The sequence below is a fragment of the Pinus tabuliformis genome, chromosome 7, assembly GCF_031772625.1.
Source record: "Pinus tabuliformis cultivar Carrire ecotype Pingquan chromosome 7, CPIR1, whole genome shotgun sequence".
Classification (NCBI taxonomy): domain Eukaryota; kingdom Viridiplantae; phylum Streptophyta; class Pinopsida; order Pinales; family Pinaceae; genus Pinus; species Pinus tabuliformis.
The window spans coordinates 968,080,862-968,098,648 of record NC_142293.1 but is presented as its reverse complement, the minus strand read 5'-3'; the positions used below and the strand labels follow the sequence as shown (position 1 = coordinate 968,098,648).

The window sequence follows — 17,787 nt, the reverse complement described above, 5'->3', positions numbered from 1 at the left end:
AGGTTTTCATATCTCCTTTTTCTAAATGTATATTATTTTTTCATGTCATTTCTTCACATATTGCAAAGGTTTTCATATCTCCTTTTTCTCAATGTGAATTATTTAGAGATGCAGGAGGAAAGAAAAGAAAAGAAAAAAAAAAATCGTGAAGGAAAAACTTGTACACGGCTCGTAAAGTTTCAGAACAGAACCTTTTTGAAGGCACAGTTCTTATATTACTATCTAAGAACAAAACATTAACACAAGGAAATATCATATCAATGTTTGCCTTAAAGAATATTGTAACTCTTGCACAAAGTTTTAGGGAACATCAGGAAAAATGGTCAATGATGAATCTATTAAAAAATAATGGTCAATCTACGGCTGGAATGCAGTTATGTCCTGAGAAAACATAATGAAAACAAGAATCAATGTCTCCTCATTTTACCATAGCAGAACAATGGAATATCATTAAACAGGACTACAGAAGTGCCCTGGCTTGAAGTGAAAATAATAGCAAGTGAATGTCCTTAATATACAACGGCCAAAGTGAAATGCAACTTGCGCATACACTGCCAACTACTCCGTTAGCTGAAGGAAAATAATTTCTGCCTGCTTATATCTGTTGAAGACGGCCCACAAAAAATCAGGGCAACAATTCCCAACACTGCAGAAACAGTATTTGTGGAAACAGCACATTAAAAGGCGGCTGTTCCATACGTGAATGCTGTAAAGAAGCGTTGCATGTGCTATGATTAATCTTGCCAACTGACTTGACAATGTGCAGCTACATCTGTGCGAGTTCTCTGCCTCGACTTTGTCCCAATAAACAACACAGCCAGTGTGCTTACTTTCAAGCATCTTAGTGCTTGAATTATTATGATTACAATGGCAAATAACAACCACTGCCTCAGCAGTCCCAGAATTCATAGGCCTGAGAGATTTAAATGTTCAACTGGAGTTTAAAATAACCAGCTGAGTTCTGTACAGTATACAATGTAAAACTTTTAGTGATGACAGGGCTTCCTACCAATGAAAATCCATTTAGAAGATATATACAGATCCTGACCAAGCAAAAAGCTGAAATGCCATATATCGTGTGCAACTAGCTAAGGTATGAACTTAGAAAAAGCCGCACGGCAATTTCTGGGGAGCTATTTTCTCCTCCCGCTGCATATACTGAAATAGGAACTGTCGACAGAAGCCGCAAGGTCAATGGTAAAACAGCAGGTTCAATATTCTTTTGGTTGGCAAGGTCTTTTAAGTCAAATTCTATTTTGTCAGTAGTCAAAAGGTCACCCTTCAATTTATCCTCAATTTCCAGAAGAATATCCTTATAAGGCTCTTGCTTCTTGCTGGAGACGCCTAGATTTGCAGGATTTACAACAAGGGAAACAGCCTCAAATTTCCGATTTTTTCCCTGGTTACTTGTTCTCTGTGAAAATTTATCCGTAGTAAAATCCAGCACCAAGGTCCCCGTGGCCTCAAACCATTCAGCGACAAGTCCTTCAATTTCATCAAAGTATATGCGCTGTTCCATCTGCAAATTTCCCATCATGGAACGGAAAAAACATCATCAACATCCTGAAGTTTAAACTTTAATTGGGCTACAATTTACTCATGAGACTGAAACGATTAATCACTTACAGCCAACTTATGGATATAAACAGACATGAACTTCGGACCCAACGCCAACACTCTTGCATCTGTAATCAATTTCTGATACAAATGGAACAGAGGAGAGGATTAATAGATAGATTTAATGTACTTTGTCAACAAAATGTAACCTTACTTTGTAAGAAAAGGACAGCCTTTATATCATTTCACAAGGTCCGTAAATAAGAGTATCAAACAGCAACAGTGAAAGGTTTGTGAAGCTGGAATACTATAATAAAAAATTCATTCAATATCTACAAAAAAAAAGAAAAAAAACTTCCAAAAGGAATCAAACAGAAAAATTCTTATAATCATCCCAGCGTTTTTAGACGATGACACAGTGAACTGAAAATGGCACAGTGAACAAAAGGACAGAGTAAATCAACACTGCAATTTCAGCGAAATTAGGAGTTACCTGTTTCTTCAGCATTGCCCAGAGATAAAGTTTATCATTTGCTTCTTGCACACTTCTGCTAGCTAATTTTCTCTCATTACAATGTGCTGCGACCAATGCAAGATCTGCAGTTCTGGGCACTTTGTGCTTCAGAGTAGCAGTCATTAACGCCTTCCGCCCAACTGGGGATTCTGCTGCTTCCTTGTTAAAAACAGTACCCGTGAAGCATCTATCTGCCTTATCCATTCTTTGATTTAGTTTCGATGTGGAGCTCAACAGTTTCTGATAGATTTCTTCAGCTTCTAGAGTGGCAGCCAAAATACGATGCACAACAATATCAGGATATCTTCGTATTGGTGAAGTAAAATGAGTGTACAGTGGGGTGGCTAACGCATAATGTGCCCAGTCGTTTTCTTTATCCCTTAACTCTCCTGTGCAAAAATACGTTGCTAGCTGCATTGGCTTTGTAGCATACAAAAGAATAATACTGAATAAAGAATGATCATCTTTCAATTTCTCTCTCAAATTTTCCAGGGAGTGATGCAGTGCACCTGCAGAGGAGACATCAAGATCAAAACCATGCTTATTACAAAATGCCTCCAACTCTCTTAATTTCCGTATATTGGGTTCCGGATGCCTGCGCAGCAGGGAACAGTCAGGAAAAGCTCTAGAAATAACTTCTGCAACCGTTGTGTTTGCTAAAAGCATGAATTCCTCCACAAGCATGTTTGAATCCTTGCTCTCATAAAGCATACTTTCACACGGCAGACCATCCTCATCTAAAACAAACACAAGCTTAGAGTTATCCAGTCTCAAAGCCCCTTTTTCAAACCTGCTCTCCCTTCTCTGCCTAGCAATTTTATGCAGATTATGAACATCTGCAACAATATCTTGCCAATCAAATGGTCCATGTAGTTCTGGGTAGCACATTTCACTGCCATTAGTTTTACTGCAGTCAAATATGCCATCTATAATCTCCTGTGCATGTTGATAGGAAAGCTTGCAGCATGAACGAATTATTGTTCGCCCAATCCAGTGATCCAGAACATCACCTGAAGGATTAATATCCCACATAACCGAGAAAGCTAGTCTATCAACTCCTGGGTTCAATGAGCACAACTCTTCACAAAGAATGCGAGGCAGCATTGGTAGCATACGCTGGATAAGATAGATACTTGTAGAACGGTCTTGTGCCTCTCTATCCAACATAGTCTCGGGATGGACAAAGTAGGAAACATCTGCAATATGGACTCCCACTCTCATGACACCATTCCCTAGGTTTTTAATTGACAATGCATCATCTAGATCCTTTGCATCTGGGGGATCAATTGAGAATATGCGGAAATTTCTCATATCTCTCCTCACTTTAAACTCCTCTATAGGTATTTTCCATGGAACCTTTGGAAGACAGGCCAGTGTCTCAGATGGAAAATCAGCACTGTGAATTGCATGCTCAAACAAAATTGCTGCAGTTTGTGCTTCGATTTCTCCACCTTGTCCCAGACTATGCTTAACAACTGCAAGAGGAAGGTAACTCTCTGGTCTCCATACCTCAATCGAAGCAGCTACCAACTCACTTTCAAGTGTGAGGTCACCTTCTTGCAACCGGTTCTTCAGATTGCCTGGTAAAGAGTTCACCATGACAGTCATTTTTGGAAATCTGGGATCTGTGGGTACCAACTTGATAGAACTTCCCCCATTGTGTGATGCCGATCCTTTGCAATAACTCTGTGGCGATTGCTCACTCCTGAAGCATCCTCCCTTTGGTCCTTCCTTATATGCAAGCCACTTTTTAGTTTCAAGAAAACCAATTACTGCCTCACGACGTGAAGATTTCTCAATGATACCTATCACTCTACCAGTGGGTCGTTTACTTGGTAGTGATTTCACAGTCAAAGCAACAGTTGCTAATGCCTCTGCCATCTTATCTTGTTGGTCATAACTATACCCAACTTCAGATGATTTACTGGTTGAGAAATGCTGCTCAGCAGTTTGACATGAAGTAGCATCACATAATATACTAGTTGTTGCTTCATTAACACATGCACCTTTGTTAATACAGAAAGCAGTATGGTCATTACCCGACCAACCATTTTGATCACTTACATCTGAAATATCATTGATTAGCAACTCGGGACAGTTAGTTTTTCCCGAACTATCCACCTTCAATTTGGTTTTCAAAGATTCCTTGCTTTCTAGAAAGATACTGCTGGCAGCCCCAGAATCTGAATCATTTTTCGGCTTGTTTGAAGCACATTTCAGTTTGGCCCATGAAGATACTGGATCCAATACAATGGCTACCACATCACCTTCTACCTGAGAACAATGAGAGAAATAAAACTTTAGGTAAGAATTCTGCCCCAGTCACAGATCTTCAAACTCCACAGTTTTGTAATCATGTAATTGTACAGGAAAGCAAGCTTCCAAGGAGGTTATCATATTTCAAACATGGATCATATGAATTAAGTTTTTCATCAATTAGACATCATCGACTGAAAGCTTTCAAATTGACAAGGAAGCCATTTTAACACAATTCTAGAACCCAGTCATATCACTTTAACTTTAAAAAGAACAACAATAAATTCGCAACACCAGAAATGCTCCACATAATCTTAAATGGAGATTTTTACATCAAAATCAGGACTGAAAATGTCAAGATCGGGACATAAGATGATGATAGTCAAGAAAGCACGATTCCAAGGAGGGTGTCATAATTTAAATACGTATTATAAATTTATGAACCAAGATCACTCTCACATCAGCATCAGGACTGAAAAATTGCAAGATCGGGACATAGATGATAGTGCAAAAGCAATGGCTAATTACACAACTCAAAACCAGTGAAATATGATATAGCGTAAATCTAGCAACTGTCTACTAGGAATGCAAATCATTTCAATTGGCATTTTAATAACCAAGGATGGTATTTCAGAAAGTCAAAAATAGCTTATAGATATTCCAAGAATTCAGTCCTCCAATGAAATTGAGAATGGAGACATGAAATACTACACAAAATTGAAGAATTAAAATCTGCAAGACACTTTCAAAATGTATATTTCTAAATTGTCTACTAATTTCTATATTCTCTATGCATCAGACACGGTAGATTATATTGGCTCCTTTCAACAAGAATCTTGATACAGTACACATTATTTTACAACTGGAAGTTAACCAGCCTAGATCCATCTTAAAGTGCAGACTTAACATTATTTTGTTATCGAATATTATTCTTTTATATACAAAAGGATGATGTGACAATTACACTCCTGACACATCTCCCCCAATCTGGGCTGTAAGGTACATTGTTATTTTCAAAATTTTATTTACAGTTGATTGACATTGTTTCCAGCTAAAGCTGAAAGAATCGCTCATGCCTGTCATGCAAAATTTAATAATGAGCTAGGAAACTTCCTCATGAATATTTTTCATCTCAGGGTTTTAATAAATTTTTGCCTGCTTTTCCCTTAAAGCAATGGATACAGAAAAGGTGCATATGATTTGGTAATTCACTCAAATCGGCATCATAACAATTAGTTGGTCCAACATAATTCTGAGCTAGAGCACAACAATTAAGAGCCCCTCTCACAGGGTATATCTCTGATAGGTATTTTACTGATAAAAGACTACTTTGCCACAGTTGAATAAATATGTTATCCATAACAATGTGTCATTCTCGCATGAGCATTTGGATCAGATTAATAATTTTCAGTCGCTGTCCTTAGCCTTTAGAAAAGGAAAACTAACAGATATTACAACAAAACAGGTGGTGCAAAGCACACCCCCAAGTGGCTTTGGGCAATTCAACTCCCTTGACCATATAAATTGCTCACATTTTTTATAGAAATCATAAACAGAGGTAAAAATACACTAACCTCAAGATGACCCTAGCTAGGGTTTTGGGGATCACTTCATCTTTATACATATATATGAAGTTTTCAGCAATCCAAATTTGTTTCTATTGCAGATTTGATTTTCATCCATCTATTCCTTCATGTTTTGTAATTTCCATGCACTTGTATGTCTTGCTGAAGATGATAGGCCAGATTTGCTTTCATATTTACGGCTTTCATAAAGTGAATATCAGATCTTGTTTATGCATGATAAGTTTCCCTAGAAGGCTGAAATTTGATGGCACAGTGATATATTTTCTCTTGGATTGCCTTGTTGATTGGGGTTGTTAGGAGGTGAAATATCATCTGCTATTGCTGCTGTTTTATTTATATTTCATGACATCCTTAAGGCTGAAAATTCACAGGGTTAAGATAAAGGAAACCTTTAGGAAAGAAGTGAAATTCCTTTGTTGCATTAATTGCCCTAGTGCAGAAAATTTCTACACTCTATTCATGTATCCCATTTAAATCCTTTTCAAATACATCTTGGGTTCCCTCACGACTACATATCAAGAAGGGATATAAGCATGGATCTGCGTGGGACTGGGATCCATTCAAAATCTGATTCACTTGTGCGTGACAGAGGACCATATTGCATCCCCCACCGTCCTCCAAAACAACGAAAAATGAAGCATTGAATAAAGCAACATTTACAATGATACCACCAGCAGACATTCCAATATATGCCTTGCGATTTGATCTTTGCATAGAGGCAACCATTAACTGGAGCACCATTGGATTATAGTATATAATCAGCACATGCATGTCCATTGATAGATTCATTTAAGAAACCTATTAATTTTCATTATCGAATTAGTCACCGGAGAATCCACAGTAAGAACCATTTTCTGCCAACGTTTCAAATCCCAACCGGGATCCATCATCAAGACAACTTGAATGCTTGATAGAAGAAGAGCTTATTTAGATCTTCTTCTATCAAGCATTCAAGTTGTCCTGATGATGGATCCCGGTTGGGATTTGAAACGTTGGCAGAAAATGGTTCTTACTGTGGATTCTCCGGTGACTAATTCGAAAATAATAAACCACAGAGGTCTTAAATCCAGAATTTTCATTATGTTTCCTACAGGAGGATCAAAGATATCTCACCTTGTCCCTTTGTAAAATGTTCCATTTCCGATTGAATATTCTCACAAACAAATCTTCCCACGCAAGAGGCCTCATGGACAAGTCTCCAACACAAGGTTTCCCAGCGAACGTGGATTCTAGAGAATGTCTTGCCTTGTTCCTTTGTGAGGCACTTCACTTTTGGAAGAATACTATCACAAACCGGTCTTCTTGCAGCAAGAGACTTCATGGCCAAGTCTCCAATAGAAGGTTGAAAAGACAGCATAGACTCCAAAGTTCTTAACCAGTGGCCAATATGAATCTTATTGCCAACTATTGAGGCATTCTTGTGCCTAATAGTATTCTTACAATTTGTAAAGCCTTCCATTCATCTCATGCTCTCTTCTTGCTTCTTTTCTTAGAGACGCTTTCAAGTTTCAACACTCCCAATACACACTCTTATTTTCTTACTTTTGCAGTTTTGGGGAAAAATGGAAATCAACAAATGTATTTAATTTTAGATTCATATAATATAACCTGATCTCTATTCTGAGGTAGCATTGCAACCAATATTGGTTCGACTGCATAAAAAAATTCAGTTAAGAGATGCCCCTATTTAGCCCCCTGATCTTCAGAGGGGGATACCTCCTTGGGTCTCGACTCTCTATTGACATAGTTGATGCTAGTTCTAGAAGGAAGCTTCATTCCTTTAGTCCAAAATTTATGTTAAAGGCCACCTTCCCTTGAGGTACTCATCAAGACCACAAGTCACCTCTTCAGATTCCTGGTCTCAATATGGCCTTCTATTATGAGCATTTTTGAAGTTGCGTGACAATCTCATTGGTCACATGGCCTTAGGGTTTCACTTGCCTGGATAAGAATTTGATCCCATTTTGTGAGGCAATCACTCACAAACAAGAGACCTTGCAGGACCTTTCCAGACCCTGCACCACTAGGCTCATCACGTCCTTTTTCTAGCCTATCTCAATCAGGTACTAAGCATCATGCAAACTCCTCAGCAAAAGCATCCAGATAACATTAGACATGTAGGACAACGCAAATCATCCCACTCATTCAGCAGACCACTTACCACCACGAGGTCAAATGGTCATACAGTCCATACATGATCCTTGTGTTGTGTTCCTACCGGCCTGAATGGAGCATCCAACCACCCATCATCAGATTTCTCTTCAGCATCGAATGTTAGGAGAGTTTTGACGAATTACTCTTAGACTCCCCCTAAGTTCACCCAACCAAGCCCTCAAAGCCTTGGGCATTCCCCAGAGAACAATATCAGGGTTTGCATCAATCCCTTCGAGGCAGTATGATGACAAAGATATTTGTGCTCCCCACTCTACTTCTACCATTATTAATATTCATCAGTGTTCTCCTTACTACTTCTACGGTTTACCCTTTCAGCTCACCCTTTCTAATGTATTTTTTTTCACCTAGTCCCCTTTAATTTGTATCTTTTCATATTCTATCAATTTAGTGGATCAGAACACTGCCATATTCCAATGTTTACTGGGTATCTTTTCTAGTCCCATTAACTAATTCTTTGGTCATTGCCAGAAATTAATAAAATTATCTTATCTTGTATAAGCTCTTCCATATCATGCTAAGGAAGATACAACTTACAAGGCTATGATATATTATTGGTATTGATTTTAATATGAGTTACTTTATAGCATTTAATGCCATTAAATGTTAAACTCACATCTCCCAGTGCTTGAGTTCTTAGATACAACTAACACCTGATCAGAGACATGAGGGTAAATATGCAAGATAAACTCCAAAAGGAAGCAGACGCTTAAAATTATGTGGATAGACAATCACAATGTGTTTATATTATATCAGATATTCCCATATCATGCTGAGGGAGATGCAAGGCTAGCTAATGTTATTGATATTGATTTTGATATCTTTGACAGCATTTGATGTCATTAAACATTAATCTCACATCTTCTAGTTCTCAAGTTCTTAGATAAAACCATCATCTGGTCAGAGGCATAAGCACAATCTTGCAAGACTCCACGAAGAAGTAGATGCTTGAAATGATGTAGATCAATATGGAAGATGGTCACCAGTTGTTGTTGCATTGGGACAATGAGATACATGATTATATTTTGGGAAAAAATCAACGAGCAGAAAAGACACTCACTTTCCATGCTGTTGAAAAAATGAATGTTGTGCTGTTATAACAAGATACATAGTTATAATTTGTAAAAATTATCCCGAAAATGGTTGTTACTGTCAGGAAACTGAGATATCAACTCAGTAATCATTGAAGCAAAGACCAACAGAGATTAAGGCCAGTGGACATTATGACCAACTGGAATCCACCATCAGGGCTCATCAAAGGAGATTTAAGAACCAATCAGATTTTGCATGAGTCAATTGAGAAAGCCAGAAGGCTGATGAGAAATCGGGATCTAGCAGAATGTCAGAGTTCAAGTTTTAACTGAATTGTTAAGTCCAACTGGTAGTTTTTGGATCAACCATATATGATTGTGAACATACTAATTCTTAACTGACGACTTCAATTGATTGTTGTTCAAATGTCAGTCTGTTAGGAGTTTGTTGCAGTGGAAAATCCAAGACGAAAACTTTTACTAAGATACATACAGTTTCATTCTATGTTTTACAAGGATATTTTCTTCTTTCTGAGCAGCAAATAGTAAATACATAAAAGATCAAGATAATTTCACATTTCACATAATTTAGTGTTTATGATTAGATTCATATAAGATCAAAGATAATTTAGGTATCATAAAACATACCATTCATAGTTGGAGATGAAATGCGACTATGTAGTGGTTGTGTCGTTAGTGTAAAAGACTAAATTTCAGCTGTTAATTGCCAATAAGGAGAACTCAGAAGAGTTTGGACGATTGTCTGGATGAATTTATAAACTAGAATAGCCAATGGCATTATGACAACCAAAGGATGGATGATGGTGTAGATAACTGAGCATATACCTGTCAGAAATTTTCCTATCAAAATATTGAGAATCAATTTAAGTATCAGTTGCTGAACTTCAAGGAGGTTGCAATTGTACACTGTATGTGCAAAAACATGTATTATGAGGCACAGATATAATAGCGTAAGGCAATATACAAGGCAACCAGATAGTGGCATTCTAGTGGCAACCAAGTGAAGCAGCTTCCCAGTTGGAAGCTTGCAGTTGTTAATTGTGATATTAAGAACCTGTTCAAAGATGAACCCTTCTATACACAGTACTTTTGCTTGACCACCCAGAACTACACATTGATTGGATCTGTACCATTCAAGATTAAATACCTTTTTCTGATGTTGATTGAACTTACCTAAAATCTAACAACCCTCACAATGAAAATGTAGAAGATAGATGTATGTCAAACTCAAAAGATGAAAATGAACACTATATAACTGCTGGTAGTGCAAGTCAACTTATAACTTTAACAACAATAATTTTGAAATGTAAAGAAAGGATATGGAGACTAGATAGGTTATTAAACAGCCAGAGAGAATACTTTGCCATTGACATTTAGAACAAAGGAAATAGGCTAGACTACACAAAGGGTAGACCCGAGACCAACATGAGAATAGCTTAGAAGCCTTGGAAGTAAATCTTTATGTTCTTCAGGCAACAGGTATTGCAAATCATGATGTTGATACTCAAAATGCTGCAACTTTCATGTGTTACAACTTACAACTTACATGCATACAAAGTTCAAACATCACAATGTAAAGAAATAGATATATATTAAATATCCCAGCAAGACAGAAGCGAAAATTACATTTTTAACACATTGTACACTGTCTTCTATGATTCTGTTATTTTGTCATCCAAGTGCAACCTCATTGTGCTGTCGATTAAGTGTCAAATTATTAAAGATGATAATTATAAATAAGTTGAACTTGGTAGGTGTCAGGTTAGTTGAAATAACTGAACTTTTTAATCAAGCTAGTGTGCAATTTTTCTGTCTTCATTTTCTAGATTTAATATGTAACTCATTGAGGTGCTAAGGGTCTTTTCAATTATTATTTTTTTGTTGCACATAGAGGTTGTCAAAATATTTCATGTCCATCATCAGCAATGTAGCCCTGCATCATATAGGAAGAAACCTAGGACATAGATTCTGTCTAGGAAATCATAATTCTTGTATTGAATAGATATGTCAGCCATTAGGCGTCAAATTCTTGATCTTGGTGACTGTGGATTGAATCAAGATTTCTGAATCTAGATTGTTGGTAATATCGATATGGCTGTGGATCTTTCCTCGTCACTCGCTAAGGATCAAACATCTAATAACATTTATCATTTATCATTTATTGGTCAGTTGTGGATTAAATCAGCAATGACATGAGACTGAATACAAAGACAAGAAAACCGTAAAACATATGGGTAGACTTAAAACAAGACCAGTTATGATTCATTCATTATGGGCAAATACATCATTTTTGGAGATCAATCTGATGAAGACTTGTTGAAGATGTTGAAGAATTGAAGAATAATTTGGACACTGGGAAAACCTTAAACAATATAACTAGGAAGCAGTAGGTTGGAAACAGCTCTAAAATATGGTCTGTTGGAAGCAGAAAAGGTGATTAAAAAGGTAGTCAACGAACTGAAGATACAGAAACCATTCAAACAAAGGACTTCATAGTATTATACACTTCTGGAAAGCAGAAGAGCAACCATTAAACCTAAAAACGAGTGCAAATCACCCAAATATTCAGTTCATGGAGAGTGGCCAAAGGTAGTAGAAATATAATGTTGCTGTTTTTTTGGAAATAAACTGTGTCCAAGGTAGTGGAACCATCATGATGCTGGTTTTTTTAAATAGACTGTGTCCAAAGTAGTAAAACCATCATTGTCGTTAGGTCAGAGTGAGGGGCTGCATGCCTCTTTAGATAAAAGGTAATGGCCACAGGTTTCCAAGATTATGGGTCCCAGATGATTCTTCTGGAAGCAATCTTAATTCATACTTGGTAGTTTGTGGGCCCAGATGGGCTGATGTGCAGTAACTGAGAAGAAAAACTTGAAAAGAGGTAAATTGTGCCACATCAACCCAAATTAGACACACTATTATAAACTTAATTACTGGTATAGATATATTTCAATGACTTTACCAGAAGTTACTTGCATGACGAAATTAAAAGAGTGCTTGGATTACCACTGGGGTCCACCATAATTGGTGGCAAGTTGATCTCAACTCTCAAGTTACAAATCGATAGCAAGTCAATCTCAAATTACAATAGTTATATGTTAGAAAAGTATCCACCATTGGGTGTCTGGACTCTGGATGTGATGGCATAAAAAGAGAGAAACCTCTACCATTACCTACTGGGAACATAAAATCATAACTATAATGAGCAGCAGCATTTGCATACAATCTCAATTGGGTATTGCTGTCTATTGAAGTGATCATGAATAGTTGCATGTCACTGACTCTAATAAATGTCTGTTTTAGACTAAGGTTAGAACAAGTTAGCCATGTATACAGTTCCTTGGGGATAATAACGGCACAAAAATCAGAGCCATCAATAACTGGAAACAAGGGAATTGCAATACTTAATTGTATTAAAAGGGAAGAATTGCCTCTAAAATAACTCAAATAAACTCTGAAATATAAGCATATTGCCAGAAAAATGAGGGTAATATAGTTAGTCATAAAAAGAAAGAACTTACAGCTCTATTTTGAGCAGCTACTCCGCTAATGAGGATGTCAGTTGGCACACCTTCTAATGTGCAATAGCCCTGCAAACCCCAGAACCAAGGTTAATTTGTGGAAACTTTTCAATGAAAAATAACTAATGGACCCTAGAACAATCTTATTCTGAATATCAAAAATCAATTATTCTCTGAAATTTTAATCATCATGAGACTCTCTGACAACAATTTTTCCTTTCAGAAAAATATTACATACAGAGATTTAACAAGCCATAAAAAGGACATTTGCTTTAAAGAAACTAATAGAAAATATGTATTTAAATTGTCATGAGAGAAATATTTAGCATTTGAGGCAAACTGTTCCAAATGTAATGGCTAGGTTACCAGCAGGTATCCCTAGTTAGTCAAGGTAATGGGGCATTGCAGTCAACTTTCCCTTCTGCATGGTGCTTAGCTGTCCCCTACACTGCTCTGTTTTGCAGTGGTTCTTTGCCAAGGTTGTGTGGATGCTTTTTTCCTAAGCAAATGTGAAAGCTTCCTCCTTGTGAAAGCTATTGTTTCTCAAGTCAAAAAGGTTTTGAGATTTTGGGATAACTCAGGATGGGGGTTGGAGGCCCTCATGAACTCAATACAGTTGATGGCCAATGTCCTTTTATTAAGATGCTTGCTTTTCCCACAGGAGTGTGGTCTAACAGCAAACAGCGAGGCAATCAAGCTTGTCTTCATGCGGAGACTAAGTTCAAAACCCGCATGTGGGTCCAAATGAGGACAGCACAGATACACTCCTCATAGGGCGGCAGCTTAGCAAAAGGTTTAAGGGACAGCTAAAAGAATCTGTAAGTAGTATTTCCCCAAAAAATAATAATGTTAGCTTCATGTCCAAAGGAGCAGGGACTTTTGAGGACGTTAAGGAACCTAAGATTGAATTGAATTCACCCTCTTTGAAAAGTAGCGTTAAGGTGTTACATTATGAATACCCAATTTGTATATTTATGGGGATATAGCAAACACCATAATTAACAATCTTGAATTGGATTCCAAAAAAATAAAAAACTGCAACGATCTATTAAGGACCAATGTAACTGTCTAAGGTTCTATGTATTGTGCAAAAAGCTGGATCGTATATGATATATTTGGAGCTGGACAGTTTATATATTCAGATATGGACAGTTAACCATGAAAATATCCCTTTGAAGTGTAGAGTCAGCTATGAGAATGGGATGAGGATAACAAGGATAAAAATATATAACAAAACGAGGCACGAAAGGAAAAATACACAGCAAAACAGGTGAGAATTTAGTGGTTCCAATTTCACCTGTAGACTCTAGAGATATGAGGTGGACCCGTTCCAATTCTCAAAGAACACAACCAACAGAAAACTCCTAGAAAAAAACTCAGCAAGGGGAATCGAGGTCAACAGCATTCTGCTAGAGACCCACTGGGGTGAAGAGGAAATGTCAACAGCTGTGGGGGAATCAGTTCAGGAGGACAAAGAGGCGGTTGACAAGAAAAACAAACCTTTGGGTAATCTCAAAAAATACTGATTTCTTTAAATCATTGAGGTTCACTACTTTTAAAATTTTATGATTTTGATGAAAAAATGACTTCTCATTTTATTTGTTGAACTTTTAAGAAGCTACTTGTCATGACTCATTTCTCCTTAAAATGTTTAAAACTGAATTGATTGAAACGGGAATAATGCATAAGCCAGAGAAAAACGAAGATAAAAGAAGCATATCCTCGAAAAAAGACGGTTAAACACTGGTTAATTTAAGAAAAAAAACAATAATGTCTTTTAAATTGGGAATGATGCATATGAGACAGAGATCAAGAAAAATAATCCTCGAGAAAGCATGGTCATTGGTTATCTGTGAGCATTTGGAGATTGTGGAGCTACATTGAAGAGTACATTCAAAGCAAGCTTATAGATGATTCAGCACTGTTTGTGGGATGCTTTTGGTGGATTTGGCATCAGCTGGCTTTGTTTTGTTTTAGCAAATATATAAAGATAGGTTTTCCGTTTTCAGATTTCTTTATACTGTTTGACACACTATCATGGCCCCCAAGAATATGAAAGGCCTTGTGTGGAGCCACTATGATGTGATCAACGGGAAAGAATTTGCAAATATTGTAAGAAGGAAATAAATTGGGGGGGCGGGGGGTGGGGCTCATAGAGCGAAACAGCAATTTGCCAGTATTTATGGGAATGTTACCTTTTTCCTTGACTTTGTTGATTTTTCCATGGCACTCCAGAATTAGGTCTATGTCTAAAAACACGATCATAAACACACTGAAATACCTCAACCTACTAGCACTTTGCACACTGGAAATCTTCAGCAGTGAATCAACAAAGTACACATAGATCTGAGCCCAATGCTTGATAATTTTATTACTTCATTAATAAAAGGATCATGGGGCTCCGTATCAGGGATCATGGCCCTCAACCTCTAATACGAACAGTGTACATATTATACAACACTAGGGCTTGCAGTTTGTAACATCAGATCTGCAATCTGCCCACAAAGAACTAGACAAGAACAAACACTTAGCTTACTTGCTGAAGTAGATCCTCTAGATCAGCCCTTTCTACTCTTGTTGTCCTTGACATCTGGCAGGTCCTTTGCCTCCTCTACATGCAGAGAGTACTGCTGCTCCAATACCTCTGCCTCAGCTGCTCACAAGGTCCTCTGCTGCTTCAGATACACTTGCACATATCAGCTGATCAATTTGCCTTCTATCAATGACAGTGCTCCTCCAATGTTATTGAACATAGACCTATATCAGTGTGCCCTCTAACAGTGGTTTGCGACATCATAAGCACTGTTCATAAAGTCTTCAAATCTCTGTCTTCTAACAGTCCCCCTGCTGCTCCAAGATGACTGAACTTAGGGCACAATTCCACCAGAAATCTCACAGTTGTTAGCTGCACCTATACCACTGTATATCAGCTCCAACACACTACTGTCCTCTCACTCCTTCAAGGACAGACTTCCATGGAGAAACTCTGCAACCATCTACACAAGACTTAGCCACTACACACCCTTACCTTAGCTTAGGCCTCAGGGATCTCAGTTTCTGTAGCACTTCACTTAGGAAACTCGGCCCTGGACAAGTCTTCTGCAGCCACTTCAGACTAGGGTCTGAACCTCCTGTGGCCACCTCAGTTTGGACCATAAACTTGGGTTGACAGTCACTATAACAGCCTCTGCCTAGGCTTATCTCCTGCACTGGAAGGTAGGCTGACTCGGCCCTGGACAAGTCTTCTGCAGCCACTTCAGACTAGGGTCTGAACCTCCTGTGGCCACCTCAGTTTGGACCAACTTGGGTTGCCAGTCACTATAACGGCCTCTGCCTAGGCTTATCTCCTGCGCTGGAAGTTAGGCTGACTCAGCCCTAGATTCTGCCTATAAAACAGACATTTCGGCCTCCCTTTCCACAGAACATTAGAGCTATGGCCCTCTTCAATACTTCAGGAAGAACACACACCAGCTACCTGTTCATTTACCCACAAACACAGACATCAAGCTACAGAACCATGCCATGCCAAATATGTCCAGCAACTTGGCTTTAGGAGAAAACCATTCAGTTTTCTTCTAGGGCAGACTTAGTCTCAACCACAGAATTAGGCTTCCACGTGCTCTCCACTTCAGATCTATGGCTACTCTTGGAAAATGTCTTCACAAGATGTGTTGCACTTTCCAGACCTCCTGTGGCTGCTACAGCAGCCCTAAAACATTTCAATCTAGCCCTTCTTATCACTGTTCTGCGTGAGGCTCATCTCAGGCAGTCCCCTAAAACATTTCAATCTAGCCCTTCTTATCACTGTTCTGCGTGAGGCTCATCTCAGGCAGTCCTAAAACACTTCGACCTGCCTAGATCAGGCTTTTCTCCACCTCTGGAAGCCTCTTGACCTTAAGAATAAATAATAATTTCTTCCTTTTGGTACTAAACCCCATTTTGGGTAAATTGCCCAACAAACAACTTATTGTGGGTTGTCCTCTAACCCTTTTATTAGGGATCCGTTAGGATATGTAGCACAATTCAAGTTCATGACAACCATACACAAAAAAGGAAGAGGATTGATGGCTTTCATGTATCCAACACCACCCCTACCCTAGGAAGAAGAAATACAAGGAATCAGCTTTCAAGTACATGGATAGAAAGTGGTGATGTAGACATCCCTTTCAGTACAGCCTACTCACCTTGTTATCAGCCTATGTCGATGTCATAGTTGCATGCAGTAAGGGTTTCGAAAGCCTTGGTTTTCATACCTTGAGGAGGCGGGGGCAGGGGGGTTACGCACTTTCAGAATGAAGTTGAATCCATAAACGAGTAATTGAAAGGATTTTAAAGAATCATGGATCAGAATGGGATGTACCATCATGTCAGATGGATGCACCAATGAAAGGTCTCATACCATACGTGATTTACTTGTTTCCTGCCCACGACTTGTTTCTTGCCCATGACAAACTATAATTCCAAAACTGGTACTATCCAACCAAGGGACGATGCACACATTATTTCAGTTTTTGGATGAGGTGGTTGTGGAGGTGAGGATTGGGAATGTTGTACATGTCATGACTCATAACTGAGCCACTGAGCCAATTGCTGGACCTCATGCATTGCACAGTCTAGACTTCATGCTTGAGGATAAAAGGAAACTAATTGGGTGAAGGTTGTGGGTCATGCCACGTGCAATACAAAATACAGGCATGCAAGGGTATTGAACCTGATGAGGAAAAACAGAGTGCACAGGGAGTTTGTTAGGCATGCCATCAACAGATTTGCAATGAACTTCCTCACATTGCAATCTCTCATTCCCAATTAAACAACTCAAGAAATATATTTGCTCCTGATGAGTGGACTAGATCTCAGTGGAGCAGCAAGGTTGATGGGAAGGAAATCTGTGGGAACTTTTTTAACAACAACTTTTGGTCTAGAGCAGAAAAGATTGTCAAAGTTGCCATGGATCAGGCCAATGACCAAATAAGAGAAGCATACAAGGATTAAAAAATAAAGTGCAAGAAATCGGGACCAACTAGGTAAGCAGATCCAAAGCTTTTAAGTTCAAGCATTCATTGTTTCAGTCATGGAAATTTCTAGCCAAAGTTACAAACCAATTTCCTAAGTTTTCTGTCTTAAGACTT

The 17,787-nt window shown here is 38.3% G+C and overlaps 1 protein-coding gene across 1 annotated transcript in view; it reads right to left on the bottom strand.

Annotated features, from left to right (window-relative positions):
- Window positions 1-395: 395 nt before the first annotated feature.
- The window catches only part of LOC149250832 (DIS3-like exonuclease 2), a 65,592-nt gene continuing 48,200 nt past the window's right edge, over window positions 396-17,787 (bottom strand). Inside the window, exons 4-7 of the mRNA XM_089459251.1 lie at window positions 12,659-12,727; window positions 2,051-4,345; window positions 1,627-1,698; window positions 396-1,519 (exon numbers count right to left, since the gene is read on the bottom strand). Of these exons, the coding sequence (XP_089315377.1) occupies window positions 1,085-1,519; window positions 1,627-1,698; window positions 2,051-4,345; window positions 12,659-12,727 (2,871 nt within the window). The 3' untranslated portion in view covers window positions 396-1,084. The remainder of the gene's footprint in view (window positions 1,520-1,626; window positions 1,699-2,050; window positions 4,346-12,658; window positions 12,728-17,787) is intronic.